Source organism: Sciurus vulgaris (assembly GCF_902686455.1).
Source record: "Sciurus vulgaris genome assembly, chromosome: 16".
NCBI lineage: Eukaryota > Metazoa > Chordata > Mammalia > Rodentia > Sciuridae > Sciurus > Sciurus vulgaris.
In genome coordinates, this window is record NC_136477.1 from 23288051 (window position 1) to 23306924 (window position 18874).

The 18874-nt window shown below is 47.2% G+C and overlaps 1 protein-coding gene across 4 annotated transcripts in view; it reads left to right on the plus strand.

Moving 5' to 3' along the window:
- CCDC13 (coiled-coil domain containing 13) overlaps positions 1-18324 on the plus strand; it is a 55993-nt gene extending 37669 nt beyond the window's left edge. Inside the window, exons 13-16 of one of the 4 annotated variants that reach the window (XM_079114154.1) lie at positions 1903-2031; positions 11871-12025; positions 12799-12913; positions 13473-18318. In XM_079114154.1, the coding sequence (XP_078970280.1) occupies positions 1903-2031; positions 11871-12025; positions 12799-12913; positions 13473-13632 (559 nt within the window). In that variant the 3' untranslated portion in view covers positions 13633-18318. Of the gene's footprint in view, positions 1-1902; positions 2032-11870; positions 12026-12798; positions 12914-13472 lie in introns of all 4 variants that reach the window. The other 3 variants (XM_079114155.1, XM_079114156.1, XM_079114157.1) reach the window with 3 other exon arrangements.
- The last annotated feature ends 550 nt before the right edge of the window (positions 18325-18874 follow it).

Sequence of the window (18874 nt, forward strand, 5' to 3'; positions counted from 1 at the left end):
TAGAGGGAGAATTTCACCTCACATGGGTTCCCACTTTAAGTCACTGATATCCCCTTAGCTCTGGGCCTCTCTTTGTTGATAGAATCAAGCCTTGGGGCTTAAATGGGTCTTTTGTTCTTACTGCCAGCTTATAGACAAAGAATGGTTTTGTCCTGCTTCTGAGTCCTGTCCCGAGCCCTGCCCACTGTCCACTGGAGCCATGCTCCTGCTTGTCAGTACACCCGGCCCCTCAGGCAGGTCAGCTCAGGTTCCAGGCGAGGTCTCCAAGTGGGCTCGGTCCCACTTCTGACTCACTGTGTGGCTGTCAGCATGTCAGTCCTCTCTCTGGGTTATGATCTCCCAAGAAGTACCTGAGACACTTCTGGCCTGACATCTGGACCAAGGTCAGCCCTGCAGTTGCCCCACCCATCAGGCTGTGGTCACAAGAGCACTTGGGGGCAAGTAGACTGACACTGAGCCACAGGGCACATGCCACTCCTGAGAGTGGGGAGGTCTCATCACAGCAAAAAGAGGATGGGCAGACTCTGTCTGAGGTTTCAGTCACAGTAATGAAAGCAGGGATATGGACAAAATGACCACTTAAATGTCCTTCCAAACTTATGTGGCTATGACCTCTGAACTCCACAGGGACACAGGATTGTTTGACCAGACTGCTGGTTCTCTAGCCTGTTTCTTCTACAACACTGAACCCAACCACACATGGGCCCCGCCTTCATGAGCTTACAGTCCTTTCCCATCCATGATGGGACATGAGTTCCTGGGGCAGGAGTGATCCCAGACAGTACTTCTGAAAGGGCTGCCATGGCTTGACCCACTCTTCAGGTGACTCTGATAGGATGGCTGGGAGTAGCACAGAGCCAAGGGTCAGCCCCATCTTCCTGCATCTCCTCTGCTCACACTTGAGAATCATGGAGGGACTAGATAGGGCCTTCCTCACAAGTTGCACAAAGATGACTAGGATCTGCCAGGTTGAATGTAGATTCTGATGCTGCAGGTCTGGGCTGGAGACTCGCATTTCTAACAAGCTTCTAGGCCATGCTAAAGCCTCTGATCTAGAGTAGCTTGAGCCACTGATTTGAGTAGCAATACCTTAAAACATTCTAGGCCTCAGAACACAAAGGAGTCTATAGTCCTTAGAGCCCATCTCAACCAGCCCCCTCAATGTTCAGAGGGAAACTGGGGCCAAGAGAGGGTAAGAGACCATCCCAACACTCCAGAGAGAGTCAGCCTCCAGGCTCACTTGCCAGACCAGTCTCAAGATGCTGCCCACCTCTTGTAACCTTCCCTGTATCCAGCATTGCTGGAAGAGCAAGACCAGGGTGACCCAGTGTCACACTAGGAAATGTGAGGGCACATGCAGAGAACAACAGGGAACTCACCTGTAGGCTCTGAGGGCTTGGAGCGGAAAGTTCACCTTCTGTCCTGGCCCCAGCCAACAGGTAAGGGGCCAGTTGGCAGGACCATTGGTAAGGAGGAAAGAAGTGATAGGCTAGAGGACATTGGCCAAGACACAAAGCCCAATGTCCAGGAGAGTGGGCTGTGTTCAAACCAGGAGATGCAGAAGGTCTGGGACAAGCTGGCAGAGCCACAGATTTGGGCCTCCTGATATTGGGCACAGCAGCCAAACCCCAGAGACCACACAGGTATAGGTACTCTGGGCTGCTTCCATAGCAGCCAGACTAATCCCAGCCCCACACCAGGATTGGATGGACAGAGGTACCAGTGCAACTCTAGCAGCTAAGTAAGGCTAGGAATGATGGACCAGGAGGGGTTGGGTTGGGTTCCTTCTCTTTGGCTGTCTCTGAGAACCTCTGACTGTCCTTCCACTCCCTCCCACCATCACAGGGGTAAGTGTGTGTCTTCAGGCTTCAGATAACCTCTGCCCTCTGCCCTCCTCCCTAGTCCCAGGTGCTTGGACTCCCCAGAACAAAAAGGCTGGCAAGCGCAAGTGACAGAGATCAAGGCCCTCTGGCAGGCCACTGAGGTGGAGCGAGACCGGCTCACTGAGTTTGTCACTGTCCTACAGAAACGGTAATACGGTAATACCTAGCACCTAGGGATTCTTTCTTAGACCCACCTGTGGTGGGAACTGGATCTACCTCACGTGAGAGCTTGGCTCCTGTGGTGTTGGTCCAGGCTAATCCCAGCCACAACTCATGTGTCCACCAAAATGCCCCATGACTTTGGGGCCCTGTCATCATGTTGTGGTTTGCCCACAATCCTATGTGCACCCAGTGAGACTTGAGGTGGGATTCTCAGGGGAGGGACACTTTGGAGTAGTTAAGTCAGTCAAATCAACCCAACAGTCGTTCAAATCCACAACAGGACTGGCATTGTACATGGTAGTGTTGAGAGGTTTGGTGGGAAGAAGACACAGGCTGGACTGCGGTCTAGAATTACAAAGAGCAAGATAGGGAGCTGAGACTTCTTTGGGGAGGCAGTAGACCAGGAGATACAGTTGCCTCCAAAGAATTGTTGACAGACTTCCACTCAAATAAATCAGTGCTTCTTGCTCAAGTGACCCTTTTGGCAAGAACTGCAGAATGCCCAGGCCAACACTTGGTCAGCCAAGTGACGTCCACACTGAAAAATATAAAGGACACTATTGAGTTTCTGTCCTAACAGGCCATATCATGTATCAGTCAAGTCTCTTTGATGACAGATAATAGAAAACCAATTCTGGCTGAATTAAATTTTCAGAAGGTACTGGAAAACTCCAAGTTGCAGAGCACAAAGATGCAGAGATCTTGGTAGCAATAACTTTTGGGCCGTCTTTTCTGGGCCATCAAAATGACTTTTGGTTCTTGTGCCAGTGGTTTCTGGGGAAGAATGTCCAGCTGGCCTGTGCAGCCCCCATGTCTGCCCCTCATGAGAGGGCATGCTGACTGAAAGCATCTCCAGGTGCAGAGACATACTCAACTCCAGCTTTCTTTCCCACTTCCTCTAAGTTACACCTATATTGGGAGGTGACTCAGTTATCTGTTGCTGCTTAACAAGACATCCATAATTTACTGGCATAAAATACGATGTTTTGTTCTTTTTTGTGATTCTGTGGGTTCACTGCAAATTCTGCTGTGTCTCTCAGATGACCTCATTCCTCTGGAAGCTCAGCAGGGCTGCCTTGATTCTCCTACATGCAGTCTTTGCCTATGAGAGCTCATCTTCTGGGGCCTCTCCATGCGGTGCTGGGATTAGAGTACACACAACCAAGACACTCATGACACAGATCTAAGGAGAATGTCACTATAAGAGACTGTCAGCTCAGATGTTTGGGAGTCCTCAGATTCATTCTGCTGCTCTGTGTCATTGGAGGGAACTCTGTGAGACTGACCCAGGCCTGTCAACCAAGACACATAACCTTTCTACTCTGGAGTATTGCCATCTCCCTGGGCTTTGAGCAAGAAAATGGAGCCCAGGATCCCTCCACATTCTGAATTCCCTAACCTATTTGGAATTCTGATCCCAAAGCACAGGACCTTCCTTTCTCAGAGATCCTCAATGTTCTCTCCTTTCTTTATCCTCAGAGTTTGTCCCAACCTTGCACAGAAGTGGTCTTTCTCTGTGTAGCTTCCCCTCTCCTGTACTCTGCCCTGCAAATTCCAGGGGCCTCATTCCCTTCCTCTGCCTGGTTCACCAGTCTCCTGTCCTTATCTCAGTAAGACTTCTTATCTCAGTAAGGGTCTCTGCTGGGATCCTCCTCTCCTCCATGCTGAGAAAAGTCCTCAGGCAAAATTCAGGGCAGTAGAGAACTCAAGTCATTTGTTTCCCTTCTCTCAAGTCTTGAGTCCAGAGCCTGTTGTCCTATTACCTATTGTCTGAAAAGAAGTTATTTCTTAGATTGCATCCATTTCTCAGTTGTTTACAATAGGAGGACTGGAATGGTTAGTCTGCCATGGCAAAAGTTGCTAAATATGTCTCTTCCTTTTTTAAAAAATTTTAAATTATTTTATATTTTTTCTAATTTGTTATACATGACAGTAGAATGCATTTATACATTTTGATAGCTCATTCATAAATGGAGTGTAATCTCTCATTTTTCTGAGTATACATATTATGGGATCACATTGGTCATGCGGTCATGTATGTACATGAAGCAATGATGTTAAAAAAGCATGTGGTTGACTTTGTTTTTAAATTCAACCTGAAAACTTCTGTTTTTAAGTAAAGTCTAATCTATTTTCATTTTTATAGTATTTGATCACCTTAAATAATATTTTCTATTTCCATGATTTTTCTTTACTCCTTTTTTTTCCCTTTCTTTTCCCTGATACTAGATTGACCAAGTTTTGTTTCCCTTTCTTCTATATACAAGTTTGGATATACATTATATCTGTATTCTTTGAGTATTATCCTTATCTTTTAACATAAAACTCAGTTCATCAAGTCTAAAAAGCAATGGGTTTCTTTACTATCACTGTGAGCAATAGAATAAATTAAGAATGCTTTAGCTGGGTGCAGTGACACATGTGTATAATCCCTGGAATGCAGGAGCCTGGGGCAGGAGGATTAAAAGTTCAAAGCCTGCCTCAGCAGTTTAGCAAGACCCTGCCTCAAAATAAAAAAAGGAAAAAGGGCTAGGGATGTGGCTCAGTAGTTAAGCACCCCTGGATATTCAATCCCTGGTACTAAAAAAAAAGTTTTAACTCTGATTTTTTCCTCTTGTGTCTTTCATGTGACTTGTTTTCTAACATGTCTTAATCCATATTCTTTCTTTAAACACCCTGAAAATATTAAATAGATTGCATTTCTTTCCTTTTTTTTTTTTTTTTTTTTTTTTTTTTTTTTGTGGTACTGGGGGTTAAACCCAGTGGCTTTCTACCACTCAACTCTGTGCCCAGCCCCTTTTCTGTATTTTTAAATTTTTGAGACAGGGTCTTGCTAGGTTGTCCAAACCTGAGATCCTCCTGCCTCAGCCTCCCAGATTGCTGGGATCACAGGGTGCACCATTGCACCCAGCTGCCATTCCTTTCCCTTTGCCAGCACGCTTACAGATGTCTTTCTTTCTGGTTGCTTCTTGTACCTCAGTGTTCCTTCTGGGTTCAATTTCCCTACTGAGGTACATCCTTTAGTTCATTGGGGTCATGAAAATGGTCCTTTCTCTTAAATGAGATTTTCAGAGAAACTCGGGCAGCTTGGGTAAATAGATGGGTATTTTTTGTCAGCCTTTTGAGGTCATTTTCATCTTTTATCATCCACTGCTACTAAAAAGGAATCTGCTATGAGTTTGTCATTCCTGTGTAGATACTTTCTTTTTAGATGAATTTTCAGATATTCTCTTTGTCTTTGATATTATAAGGTTTCACTGTGATGTGTCCAAGTATATGTGTATATATATATATTCCTGTATATTTTTTCATATATGTATTTTCTTACATTTATTTTCCCATTTCTATATATACATATATTTTCCTATATATTTTCTATATATTACTTTATATTATTTTCCTATGTGTATTTTGTGTATTTCCTATGCATTTTCCTATATCCTATATATATATATATATCTATATATATATATATTTTTTTTTTTTTTTGCTATTTTTTCTGTTCAGGAATTAGTGTCCTTTTTAAATTCAAGGACTTTGATCTATATATTGCCAAGGACTTTTCTTCATATATAGTTTCTTGATTCTCCCTGTTCTTTTTACTAAAAGTCCACCATACATTAGAATCCCTTGCTTTCTCATATAATGCAACTTAATATTTTGGGCTGAATTCTAAGTGATTTCTCCAAATCTGTTTTCCAGCTCACTAAATCTCTTGAGTCGCATCTCATCTACCCTGAAACCTATTTTAATAACGTATTTTTGTATATAAAACCTCCTGTTCTCTTGCTTATAGCATTTGTCCTTACATTAGATTTCTTGCCTTTCTGGAGTGGGCATGTAGTTCAGTGGCAGAGCGCTTGCCTCTCACGTGCAAGGCCCTGGGTTTGATCCCCAACACTACAACCAACCAACCAAAGATTTCTTGTCTTTCTCTTTTCAATAATTTTAAACTTACTTAGTCCCTTTAAAACAGTTGTATCACCTTCACTCCCTAGGGATGCTAAATAGCGTCTGTTGGTTGACTCTTCACTCATGATGAATGTTCTCCCCAGGAGACTTCTATTTCTGTTGGTGTGAGCTCATCTTCAGTGGGGATTTTCTTGTGGCGGTTCTTGGGTCATGAAAGTGCTCCTACAGCGCGGTGCTATGATTGTTTCTATGGAGCACTTGGGGTTTCAGTGGTTTCTGATCAGTGCTTTATGCTAATTTATTGGCTTAGTGTTTCCTGCCCTTGGTTTTGGTTTCTCACCGACTGATGTGCCCCCATCCTGCCCTGCCCCAGGCCCTGGGGGACTACAGGCTTCCTCACCACTTCCCTGGATTTGTTGAGGGATATTGTCTTAACTCTATAACAAGCAAGGTGTTCTGTTGAGGCTTCTAGAATTACATTGGGAACTCATTTGTAACTTGCTGCCTTATAGAAGTACAAGTTTATATCTGCTGCCCTCATGTTGGTATTAAAACCCCTGCCTTACACTATTAGAAGTTTTGCTAGTGTTCCCACTATAAATGTATATTAACTTATTGCAAAAAGTCTCTATTTCTCCAACACCCAATTCCACATTCTTCATAGATAAGAACTATTAAAACTACTAATTTTTTTCTTTCAACATCCAATAATATATACATGCATGTATATATACATATATGTAAGTGTGTATATATATATGTGTGTAAAAGCCATATAGACAACACATGTATTATATACATTATCAAAAAGTGGACTCATACTAAATATATCTTTACACTGTGAAAGTAAATCTCACTTTATATCATGAGACTATATCTGTATCACACCCTGTTGTGTCTGGATCTTGTTCTTGAACTTCCTACAAGTAGAATGACTGAATTGAAGAATATACACATTTAAAATGTTTACAAATGATGGCAAATTACCCTTTTAAAATGAGTTAAATTTACGTTCCTACCAATAATGTGAACTCTTGGTCCTTTTCCATAACCTCACCTATGGTAAGTTTTATCAACCATTAACATTTTTGCCAAACTCATAAAGGAACACTAATATCTCATTATTGTCTTTATCTGTTTTGCTGTGATCACAAATGAAGGTGAGGAGTCAGGCATGGTGGCACACGCTTGTGGTCCCAGCAGCTTAGGAGGCTGAGGCAGGAGGATTACAAGTTCAAAGCCAGCCTCAGCAGTTTAGCTAGGCCCTAAGCAACTTAACAATGCCCTGTCTCAAAAATAAAAAAATAAAAAGGTCTGGGATGTGGCTTAGTGGTAAAGCACCCCGGGGTTCAATCCCCAGTACCAAAAAAACAAAACAAACAAAAAACCCAAAAAACAAAAACAGGGAAGATGAGCATGTTTTTTCACACAGCCTTGTATGTGTTCCTTTCCTTCAACTACTTATTTATGCCACTGCACATTTTTTGGAAGTGCTTATATTTTTCTTGATTTATAAAAGATCAATTTACATATTACATGTATGGTATTACATAATATCAATGTAATATAATACAATGTTATGCATGTTTACCTTCATAAAGATCTTGTATCATTTGTTGAATTAATTGTTGGGTTAGGGAACCTCCTGAGTATTGTTTATCAACATCCTCACATTTACAGCTCCCATGAAAACAAAATTTTTAATATCAAAACATTCACTATTAATCTGACCACTTAATATTCACTTTACATTGACATTGTATCAATCTGGTCAGATTCTTGAAATATAATGACAATTGATTTTGAAGTAACAAGTCTTCCAAAATATTTGGAATCTCATGAAGTTGACACACATGATGTTGGAGGACCGTTAGAATCACATTCCAAGCTGTTGACAAATGAGGATCTAGCTGACTTAGACCAGTTTCAAATGAGGAAGAGAACATTGGTGAGGACAAAGACTGGCCAAAGAGAATATTTGGAAATTCGAAGGGTCTGAGGGTCCTGAGGGCAAAGACTGTGGATCCAAGCCTGAGGAACAGCCTCAGACTGGGCCAGGGGTGGAGGAATGAGAGGGAGCTGGCTCTGGTGTGTCTTTGTGGGGAAAGCTGTAGTGCTTACTGATAGAGTGGAAGCTGAAGGCAAGGAAGAAAGCAAGTGTGACTCCCAGCTTTGGGGACTGAGCAATGGCATGAGTGATGGTGATGTGTATCAAGATGGCGAAGGCACAATTTGGGGAAGAAATCCAGAGTTTGGTTGTTACTGAATTTTGTGGAAACTCATAATGTGCTTTTACCTTTTTAGGGGGTGAAAAAGGGTACCAGGGATTGAACTCAGGTACACTCGACCACTCAGCCACATCCCCAACCCTATTCTGTGTTTTATTTAGAGACAGGGTCTCACTGAGTGCTTAGCACCTCACTTTTGCTGAGGCTGACTTTGAACTCTGTATCCTCCTGCCTCAGCCTCCTGAGTCACTGGGATTACAGGTGTGCACCACTGTGCGTGGCTGCTTTTACAATTTTAATTTGATGTTTGCTGTTATTTTATTATTTTGCCTAGTATAAATGGAATACAAACTTAAACAAAAGGAAACCATTGCTGAAACCCATAACAGAAAAACGAAAGCCCCCTGCCACAGTGCTTCAATAGTTTCTGCTTGTTCCTCTTTGTTTTCAGTTCTTCCGCTGAATTATATGTCTTATATTTATTTGTTTTTAAATTTTTAATTTGTTATAAATGTTTAAATTGGATCATATATTATGCATAATCTTCAGCTACTTACTTCATTTAGTAATATATTGCAGACCTTCTCTTCATGTCAGTACATATTCTTTTTATGGTTACAGAGTATTTTATTGTGTGAATCCACCGATTTATTTACCATTCCTTTATTGATGGATTTTTGGTTTCTAATTTTAAAATGCTTTACTGTGTTAAGATGTTTCCTTCCATTCTTCTACTTTAAGCATTTTATTTGATTTGGTTTGTTTTGTGTTTGATTTGGTTTGTTTTTGCCGTGCTGGGAATCAAACCCGTGGCCTTGTATGTGCTGGGCAAGCACTCTACCACTTAGCTACATCTCCAGTCACTTTGAGTTATTAAAATCAAAGAATCAAGGAATGATCTACTAGTGAGTCTTCAATATCTTTTGAAAGGACCGTGCGATTTTCTCCTTTAACCCTAATTCCGATGGTGAATCATAAAATTCTAGTGTGCCTAGAACAATGTTGTGTTTTTCTCTTACAATACCACTGGGCTTTACTTTCTTTCTTAAAAAAGAAAACTTGTGTTTTTACTGTGGAAGGCAGAATTCTAGCGTTGTCCTCCAAATTCCTGCCCCCTTGTATGTAGGCCTTATAAACTTCTGTCCCCATGTGTATGGGCAGGAATTGTGAATATGATAGGATATTGTCACCATGATTATGTTAACTTACATGGCAAAGGGGAGTTTTCCGACATAATTAAGGTTACTAGTCAGGTGACTGAGTTAATCAAAATGAGAGAGCGGGCAGACTTCATTGCATGAGTCTAGAGGTCAGAGACAGAGGAAGCCAGAGAGTTGAAGCAGCAGAGTTAGTCTCCTGCTGACCTTGAAGACATTCTCCTGAAGAATGCCCTGGAGAGGATCACGTGGCAGGGAACCCTGGGTGCACTCTAGGAGGCAACATCCACCCCCAGTCAATAACCAGCAAGAAATCAAACAACATTGCTCTATGTAAATTTATGATTACACAAATGGTATGCCTTTACGCCATGTACAAACAGAGAAACAACATGTATCCCATTTGTTTAAAAAAAAAAAAAAAAAGAATAAAAAAAAAAAAAATAACCAGCAAGATAATGAGGTTCTAAGAACTCACTTCCGCTAACAAACTGAATGAGCTTGGGAGAAGACCCCAAGCCTCAGATGAGATTGCAGCCTTCTGACACCTTTATTTCAGACTGACCCTTGGGGCCCAGGACATCAGCCCCAAGGGCCATTGCTGCTCAGTTACCTTGAATGACTGCAGCCACTTTCCCTCAAGAAGCCCAGGCAGGTAGGAGAAGCAGACCCACCTCTTACCACTCACTGGTCTCCAGTTGACCACTCACAGGGAAAGGCATTTCACTTGCCTTAAAAACCCCTGTTAACATAGACATAGGACCAGAGTCTCCTTGCTACCACTATAGACAACAGGCCAGATTCATTTGTATGTCGCTTCAAAGTCTCGTTCTTCATTTCATCCCACCCCACCCTATTGTCTCTGGACCTTGTTCTTGAACTTGCAGACCTGAATAGGTAGCCTTGGACATGTCATTATTTAGTGAGCTTTTTAATGTAAATGGCATTATATGTATTCTTGTGGCACTTGCTTTTTATCACCAATCCTACAACCTGGAGATTAGCCAGGTTTGTATGTATATATAGCTCTACCTCATTCTTTGTCATTGTTAGACCAGTGCTGTCCAGTAGAAAGTTTCCGAGATGATGGATTTGTTCTAGATCTGCACTGACCAATGTAATAGCCACTAGCCACATGTGGCTTTTGAGAGATTGAAATGTGCCTAGTGTAACTGAGGAACTGAATTTTAAATTTTATTTAATTGTAAACTTTAATTTTAATAACTACATGTGGATGTGAGGCCACTGTGTTGGGTGGCATAATGGCTCTGTCATATTCTATCATGTTCCATAGTATGACTATGTCACCATTTATCTTTTCCCCTATAGTGGGACTTGAAGATTAAATAAACCTTTCAAGTGAAATAAATCACACAAGGTCTTCAAGGCCTGTGGATTTATGACAGGCATATAGAAAGCAAAACAATAAACATAAGGCAAACAGTAACTCCAGTAAAGGAAACAAATGAGAAAGGAAATGTAATCATTAGTGTGCTACATGTCTCAGTTCTGAATAATTGACCAAAGGTACCCCCTGTGGTAGACAGGATTTTGATGCCTGTGTCCTTTGCTGTTATGCCTGTGAAGGGTTTTGAGGATGTGATTATCATGATGGCTCCTACAATAGGAAGATTATCCTGGATTATCAGGTGGGCCTAATCTAATCACTTGAGCCCATAAAAGCAGAGACATTTTTCCATCTGGGTTCATTCTGTAGAGATGCTGCAGGAGGCATCGGACATGTCAGAAAGATTCAGAGCTAACTCTGAAGATGGAGCAGGTGATGTGCCCCTTAGAAGCTGGAAATGACCCCTAGCCAACCACCAGCAGGAGACAGTCCTTCAGCTACCTAGAACTGGATTCTCTTCCAACTCCCTGAATGGATTTCGAAACAGATTCTTCTCCAGAACCTCCACATAACAGCCCAGATTAGCTGATGCCTTGATTTTGGCTTGTGATACCTGGAGCAGAGAACTCAAAAGAACCTGCTGGCTTCCTGATGTACAGAACTGTGAGGCAATGCATTTGTGTGATTCAAGCTGCTAATTTTGTGGTAATTTGTTACAGTAGTAACAGAAAACAAACACATCACCTAATATCAATTCAGTCAAAAAGAGGAAAGGCGATTCTCTTGGGTAGGGGGAGAGTGCTAAAATAAAACCAAATTCTCATTCAACATGACAGGAAGTCAAAAGATTATATTTAAATCTTTTTTTAAAAAGCAGCACAAGCATCTGTAGAAATGTGGCAGTAAACACTCAAAGAAGCAGCTTAAAATGCTAAAAGTGGTTGCTTCTGGGGAGCAAGAATCCGGAGTGAAGGGTGTAGGGATGGGCTGCCAATTTTTTCATTTTAAGCCTTGGAGAGAACTGTGTGATTTTTCAGTGCACATTTCTGTACTGCAATTAAAATCCAGAACAATTTCCACCACCCAGTGTAAGATATGCCACCCCTCTGGGAGCCTCAGTAGATGGGACAGGGGCTGCCCCTGCCTGCCAGGGAGTGTGCAGCCCCTCTGTAATGACCAGGTTGGAGGAGAGCAACAGCAAGCTCCTGGAGGCGGAGAGGAGGCTGCAGGAGGAACGGCACCACACAGTAATGCTGGAGCAACAAATGGAGAAGATGCGCCTTGAGCCTGGCAGGGCATCGACCTCGCAGAAAGCAGCCCCCAAAAATAAACCAGGTAGGGGCCAGGGAAGGGGTCCTGGTGTGGGGAGCAGGGGCAGCCTCACTGCTAAGGTAGGAGGCAGTCAGCTGTGCTCTTTGGCCCCATCAGTGAGTGTGGGAGGTGGAGTTTGCATCAGGGCCGAGCTCTGCCTGCCCCTGCTGCTGAGCAGCCTCTCCCAGCTCCCAGCCAGAACCAGGAACCCCAGAGACCCATGGGCCCACTTGGACCTGGCCCAGCCTCTTGTTAGCCCTTAGCATGAGGGGGCAGTACCTCTGCTGAATGCTCTTAGCTACTACCTCCTGCCTCCCCAGCCTGTCCCTCAACCTTCTGTCCTGAGCAAACTGTGTTCAGAGTTGGTCTGCTGGGCCAGCCAAAGCAGTCATGGCTGAAACAGGAGAGGAGACCTTTTTTGCCTCCATGTAGTCAAACTTGTGCAAGGGCTCACATGGCCTCTCCACAGGCTGGGAGACTCAAGCTCTTCTGCCTCGTGGCTCCACCATCCTCAACACATAGCTCCAACTCCTAGTCCAAGGTGGCCACTTGAGCTTCCTTGCCAGCAGCAGGAAGGGGAGGAAGGAAGGGGACAACCTGCTTCTCACCTTGTAAGATGGCATCTGTCACTTGTGCTGGGGTCACACTGCCAGACCCTAGTCACAGGAGCACACACCAGTCTTGTGCTGAAGCTGGGGGATGTTGTCTTTAACTGAAAGGCCAATATCTATAATGTCCCATGGGGTGGGCTGGGGTGAGCTGGGGGTCAGGATGCCAGTCAGAAGACTGCCCCGCAGGTCTGCCTGCCTCTAACACTAGGCACAACCCAACAGGAAGTGAGAAAAAGGACCCGTCTTCTGCCCAGCTCTCCAGTGTACCCATGGAATCCCAGATGGAGGAGCTGACCACCAGGTGCTTCCTGCCCCCTCTTCCTGAAAGGGTAGTAGTCTAGGTGGAGGTGCTACCAAGGGCAGAAGGACTATGTCCCTCCCTGCTTGCATCTTTGACTTCTGTTGGTGCAGGAGGCTGGTCCTGCTGTTCTAGGCCTATAGTTCAGGAACTGCCCTGCAGAGGCAAAGGGGACCAGCCGTGCCCTGATGATCCCAGCGTTCCAAGGGAAGTTTCCTTAGGTGGGCCTTGCTGGACCCGCTTTCTCCCTCATTGAATCTTATAAGGTTCAACAATGCAAGAGGAGAGAGAAAGCAGCTCTATAAGCCAGGGCTCGTTCTTGGGGTGGCTGATGCTGCTGGGGACAAATGGGTGCCAGACCCAAAGCTGTGGATGGGCCCAAAGAGGAATCCAGCATGGTATTCCTCCTGTGGAGGAGGGTAGGTGGGAGGATGGGGTGGGTCAGAGAAAACTCTGAGCCCAAGCAGCAGCCATGCTCCAGCCCTATCCCAGGGCCCCCCGGACACCACACATGCCTGTGTGCTGCTCAGGCCACACTCAGCCCTGTCTCCATGTGGTCCAGGCTAGCCATCCAGATGGAGGAGAACGAAATGCTGAAAGCCGCCCTGGGCAATGCCCTGCGGGGAAAGGAGGAGGACTTCCGTATATACCACGAGACCCTGGGCCAGGTGAAAGGGGTCTTTCTGCAGGCCCTGCGGCAGCAGAAAGCTGACAAGCACTAGGACGCCACCCTGTATCAGCCAGGCCAGTCGAGCAGCGCAGGTCTTGAGAGGATGGGGCTGTCTGAGGACTGTGTCTGCTCCAGGAAGCCAGCGGGGCAACAGCTCAGCTCTTCTCCCAGAAGCAGCTCCTTCAAAATGACCAGAGCCCACACCACAAGCCAGGAGGGCAGCGAAGCCATGGCAGAACCATTCAGGAACACCAGGCAGACGTGGCTGTGACAGGGGAGGAGGCCCAGTAGTCCAACGAATCAGCCAGAGCTCTGGGACCAGCCAACTGAACAGACAGAGGCGGTCCCCTGAGCAGGTGCTCATGGGCCTTGTCCTAGGGCCTGACCTGGGGCCTGCATGCCCACAGGCTCCATATACACAGGAGAGCCCTGGTGCCCTGGGCTGGGCACATCGCCAGGCCCCCTGACCCTACCAGCCCTCCTCACTAGGCATCCCCCTGCCCTGCCGCAGCTTCGTCTGTGGCCCTCTCCCTCCACAGAGGAGGGCAGCACACTCCCAGCCTCTTTGTCAGCCTGCTGCCCAGATGCCGAGCTTGGACTTAGAATAACAATTGTTATTTTCATAACTGCAGCAGCTCCCAGTGAGCGGGCATCTCCCATGGAAACCTGACCCCGCCCCATCCTCTAATCACACAGGGGATTGCCACCCTGTTTCACAGATGGGGAAAATGGGGCTCATGGGACTGAAGTTATTATTTCACTGCGGTCAACCTGACTCCAAAACCAGAGTCCGCAGTTGAGCAGCTCCCCAGGGCAGGGGTGCCCATCCCACTGCTGGGCAGCTCTGCCCCTCACTGGTTGCTCCCGAGGGCACGTCCTGCTGCTCCCAGAGGGCTGCATGGGTGGGCACTGGTGGCAGAGCAGGGGTGGGGCTGGGCTGGAGCTTTGGGCAGAAGGGTTTTGAGGAGGTGGGTGAAGACATGGGTGCAGTGCATCTCCCTCACCATGGTGAGCTGGGAGGGCTGCTACGGGGGGACCCGGGAGCCCCCCATCTTCTCTGTGACTGTCACAGTGTCATCCTCTTGGTTACAGTTACAGTCAGAGGGCGGGCTGGCTCCAGGGAGGGTGAGTAGCCTATAGCTACACACACCACCCCAGGCACACTGGCCACACAGGTGTACGCGCACACTGACACCCAGGCGCAGGAGCCCGTAGCTGTGTGCACACATAGACCTGCCTGCAAGCACAGGTGAGCACAGTGGGTGTGGATGCAGACAGTCCCCACATGAGACACAGTCGTGTGTAGCTTGTGCAGTGACACAAACGTGGGAGCACATACTACGACCATTCCTCTCCCTCCTCCCCCTGGAAGTCCTGAGACCCCGTCTGCTCAGGCCCTCCCTTGCAGATGGGGCTGGAGGGATTCAGTGCTGGTCCCACTGAGGGAGCCCCCAACCCTCCAAGGGCAGCAAGGTCCAGAGCTCCTACAGCAGGGTGGCACAAAGCCCATGGGAATGAAGTGGCAATTCTGATGGGTCCTAAAGGCTTCTGGAAAGGAAGACTTTCTCTCTGCTTCCTTGTGAAGGGTAATGGCCAGGCAGAGAGCCAGAGAGGAGCAAGAGGGCTTGTGCTGGGAGGGGACAGTGAGTGACAGTGAGGAGTGGACCAAATGCAGAGTGTGAACACCAGGTCAAGCAACTGGCACTTTCCTCAGGTCCTGGGGAGGCCCTGGGGGTGACCTGAGCATGTGGGGACACAGGCTGCAGTCCTCAGAAGAGTTTCTGGGAGAAAAGGAGACATAGGACCATCCATCCTCCCTCAGGGTCCTGTCAGAGAAGGGCAGGCATGGTGTGACCTCCTTGAGCCTCCATGTTATCTATAAAATGGGGACGGTCATAGAAACCTCCCTTAAGAGCTGTTAAGAGGTGTCAAAGAATAACCCGAACAGCTAATTATTACATTGCTGTTGTTTACCGCTATACAAGGAACATGTATCTATAGGTTGATTTCATCCCACTGCAATAAAAATAGAAAAGCTGCTGCCAGGCGGACACAGCAATCTGGTTACACATTTTCAGGTAAACTGATTAGTTGGCATCTTTCAGGGTCAGTCTGGGCATAGTTCAGTCCCTACCTAGGTCAACTATGGATATAAAATCTCCTTTATACAATTTTCAAATTCTATAGGCAACCTTGAGAATTTTTTGTTTTTATACTGAGGATTGACCCCAGGGGTGTTCTACCAACGAGCCACATCCCCAGCCCTTTTTATTTTTTTTATTTTGAGAGTCTTGCTCAGTTGCTGAAGCTGGCCTTGAACTTGGAATCCTCCTGCCTCAGCTTCCTGGGCCACTGAGCTTACAGTTGTGCACCACCTCTTCTGGCTCAGCCTTGGGAGTTTTACCATGGGGCTGTGTACCAGGGCTTTGTCACTTCCACTGGGGCCTGCACCCGGCGCCTTCAGCGTAGTTAGACCAGATTCGCTGCATTCCATCATCACAACCCTCTTTAGGAATTAAAAAGCATCAAGTGCTTGGAGCAGCTGCTGGCATACAGTAAGCACTCCATACGCTTTAGCTCTTAATATCCCTCCGTTAGTTTAGTAAATATCTATTGCACAGTTCCTCTGCCCCAGGTATGAAGGTGCTCAGATAAGTCAGACATGGCCCCCAACTCCAGGAACTCTCAGGCCCATGGGGAGACAGACTCTTTTCAGGTCACCATCCATTCAGCTGACCCATCACCAGGCAGGGAGTGCCAACTGCATTCAGCCCCACCAGGCCAGGGGGCGGGGGACTTGCTTGCTTCTTTCTGGGAGCTCCCTGTCCCATCAGAGAGGTATGGGAAATGGGGCCATGAGGAGGCTGGGGAGGGGAAGGATGCAGAGACAGGCTGTGGCACCAGAGAGCACCCTACCCCTAATCCCTGCTGCAGCTCCCAGGTAGGGGTGTAGGGAAGGAGAGGGGAGGCCCAGGACAGTTTGTCAAGAGGTCAAGGACTGGACCCTGAGGGATCTAACCCAGGTGGCAGTGGAGAGGAGGGAGGCCTGGTGTATCCAGGTTAGTGCCCTCAGCCCCTCCTGGGCAGCACCACCTGTCCTCAGAACCCGAGGGGGGCTTCCCCATCCCTCAGGTATGTGGGCTGAATGAGAGAACTCCCGAGGCCCTGCCCAGGGCCACAGGCATGGAGAAGGCAGGTTCCCCAGAGGAATAAGGGACAGGGCAAGAAAAAAGGCAGGCAGTGGAGTGACCTCACATGATGATCCCCGGCCACATCTTAGGCAGGTGCTGTGATTCTGGGTGCTCAGTTTCCAGCACTGACAGGGGAGACCTGGTTGAGGCGTGGATGTGGTTTGGCCACTGTCCCCTGGGTGCCTCTGGGGCACCAGAGCTCAGCAGCACAATGTTGCAGACTGGCTATGGCTAACTGAAACACATTCCATGGCCACTGGGTTCCTTCCCTGCTCCCAGGTGGCCTCCAGCCAGCGTGCTCCTTTAAGCCCCCCACATCCAGAGGTCAGAACCAGCCTCTTCCCCCTGCCCAGAATGAGCCCTCATGCAGCCCTTAGCACAAGGAAGTCTCCACCTGCCCACCCCCTTTCCACATATTTACCTTCACACTTGCTGAGTCACCTACAGTCCCCAAGCCTTGTATATACATGCATATACACCCATATAGCACACATCAACTTAGATACCACATAGCACATGCACATACCCACAACACACAGGCACACACAACACACAAAAAACAAGCACGTCATACACAACATACTGCAAAGTGTATACACACAGACCCTATGCAGAGCCAATATAATACAATTGCATACACACACACACACACACACACACACACACGAGTCTTGCTCACATTTTACTTTGAGCACAAACAACAAAAAATTGAGAGGTGAAAAGGACTCAGATTTGAGAGAATTGGCCTCCCGCTGCACATCTTTCCCAGTGCACCTTGTGGAGTTTGGGAAACTGGTCCTTGTGTTGATCTCAGCCCAATCAGCTTCCTGCCCCTTGTTTTGTGGGCAGACCAAGCCAAGGACCCCCCATCCTACACTGTACCCACAGGGTGGAGCTGGCCTCAGGCTGGTCTATGGGACCTCCCTAAGCCTCTACCCTTCTTGCCATCCCCACAGGCCAACTCCCAGCAGGTGTTGTAATGTGGGGTCCCTGGGGAAAATCTCTGCTGAGCGGGCCCTGCCTCTTGGGCCTCTGGAGTCAGGGGGCTGTGGCTCCTTCATAGTCTCTCTTTATGAGCAGTGAGTCAAGCCCTTGTCATGGGGTGAGTCACTGAATTCCCCCAAGAACCCAGCGAGGCCAACCCAGCTGTGCACCCATTTTACATATGAGGACATGAGACCCAGAGGGCACAGCAGCAGGCTGGAGCTCTGGCTCCCGTCAGCCGGCTGAGCTGGTGTTCTCCACCCAGGGCAAACCACCCTGTCTGCTTCCCTGAGCCATTCTCTTGGAGCCTCCTGAGGCCGCCAGGTGGAGAACTGACCCAGGCTGGTCCTGCCCAGCAGCAGGTGTGGGTGAGCTTGGTTCTCAACCTGAAGGACAGTCAGCTCCAGAAGCTTATGGGGTTGACTCAGCCTCCTCTGCCCGTGCCTCAGTCACTTAACCACCTTGTGCCTCAGTTTCCTCTTCTGCCAGCTGGATAATGATAACCCTTTCCCTACAGATTGCGGTGGCATTAAAAAGTTAATTTACATATGTTAACCCTGGCTCTGATTATTACTCCTAACTGTTGACTCCACCTCAAGACTGCTCAGGTGCTCCCCCACCCAGGAAGCCTTCCTTCCCTGACACTGGCCTCCTCTAGTGCCCATGATCCCAGCTACAGCCCTAACCCAGACCCCACACTGCACAGAAGTTGTAACTCATGCTTCCCAGGGTCAGAGACCAGTGACATGGGCCTCTGTGTCATCTCTGTGGGGAGTGTGTGTTGGGGTCTCCTGGTGGCTTCCTCTGGGAGAGGCCGTTGACTAGTGCAGCCTCTCTCTTCTTCCCAGGACTTGCTCAGGTCCCCACAGGGCCCTACTTCCCATCCTTACCTGAACCTATGGGTGGGGTGGGAGCAGGAGATTGACTGATCCAGGTCCAATGGGGCCTCCCTGACTCCCTTCTCTGGAGCATATGCGTGAACAGGACCCCCATAGACATAGACCCCAGACTATGGGGTCCTCATCCCAAAGGGGAACTATCAGAAGATCCCGACCTCTCAATGGGGTCATCAGCATACCCCTCCTCATCAGGTTCCAGGGTTGAGGCATTGGCTGTCCC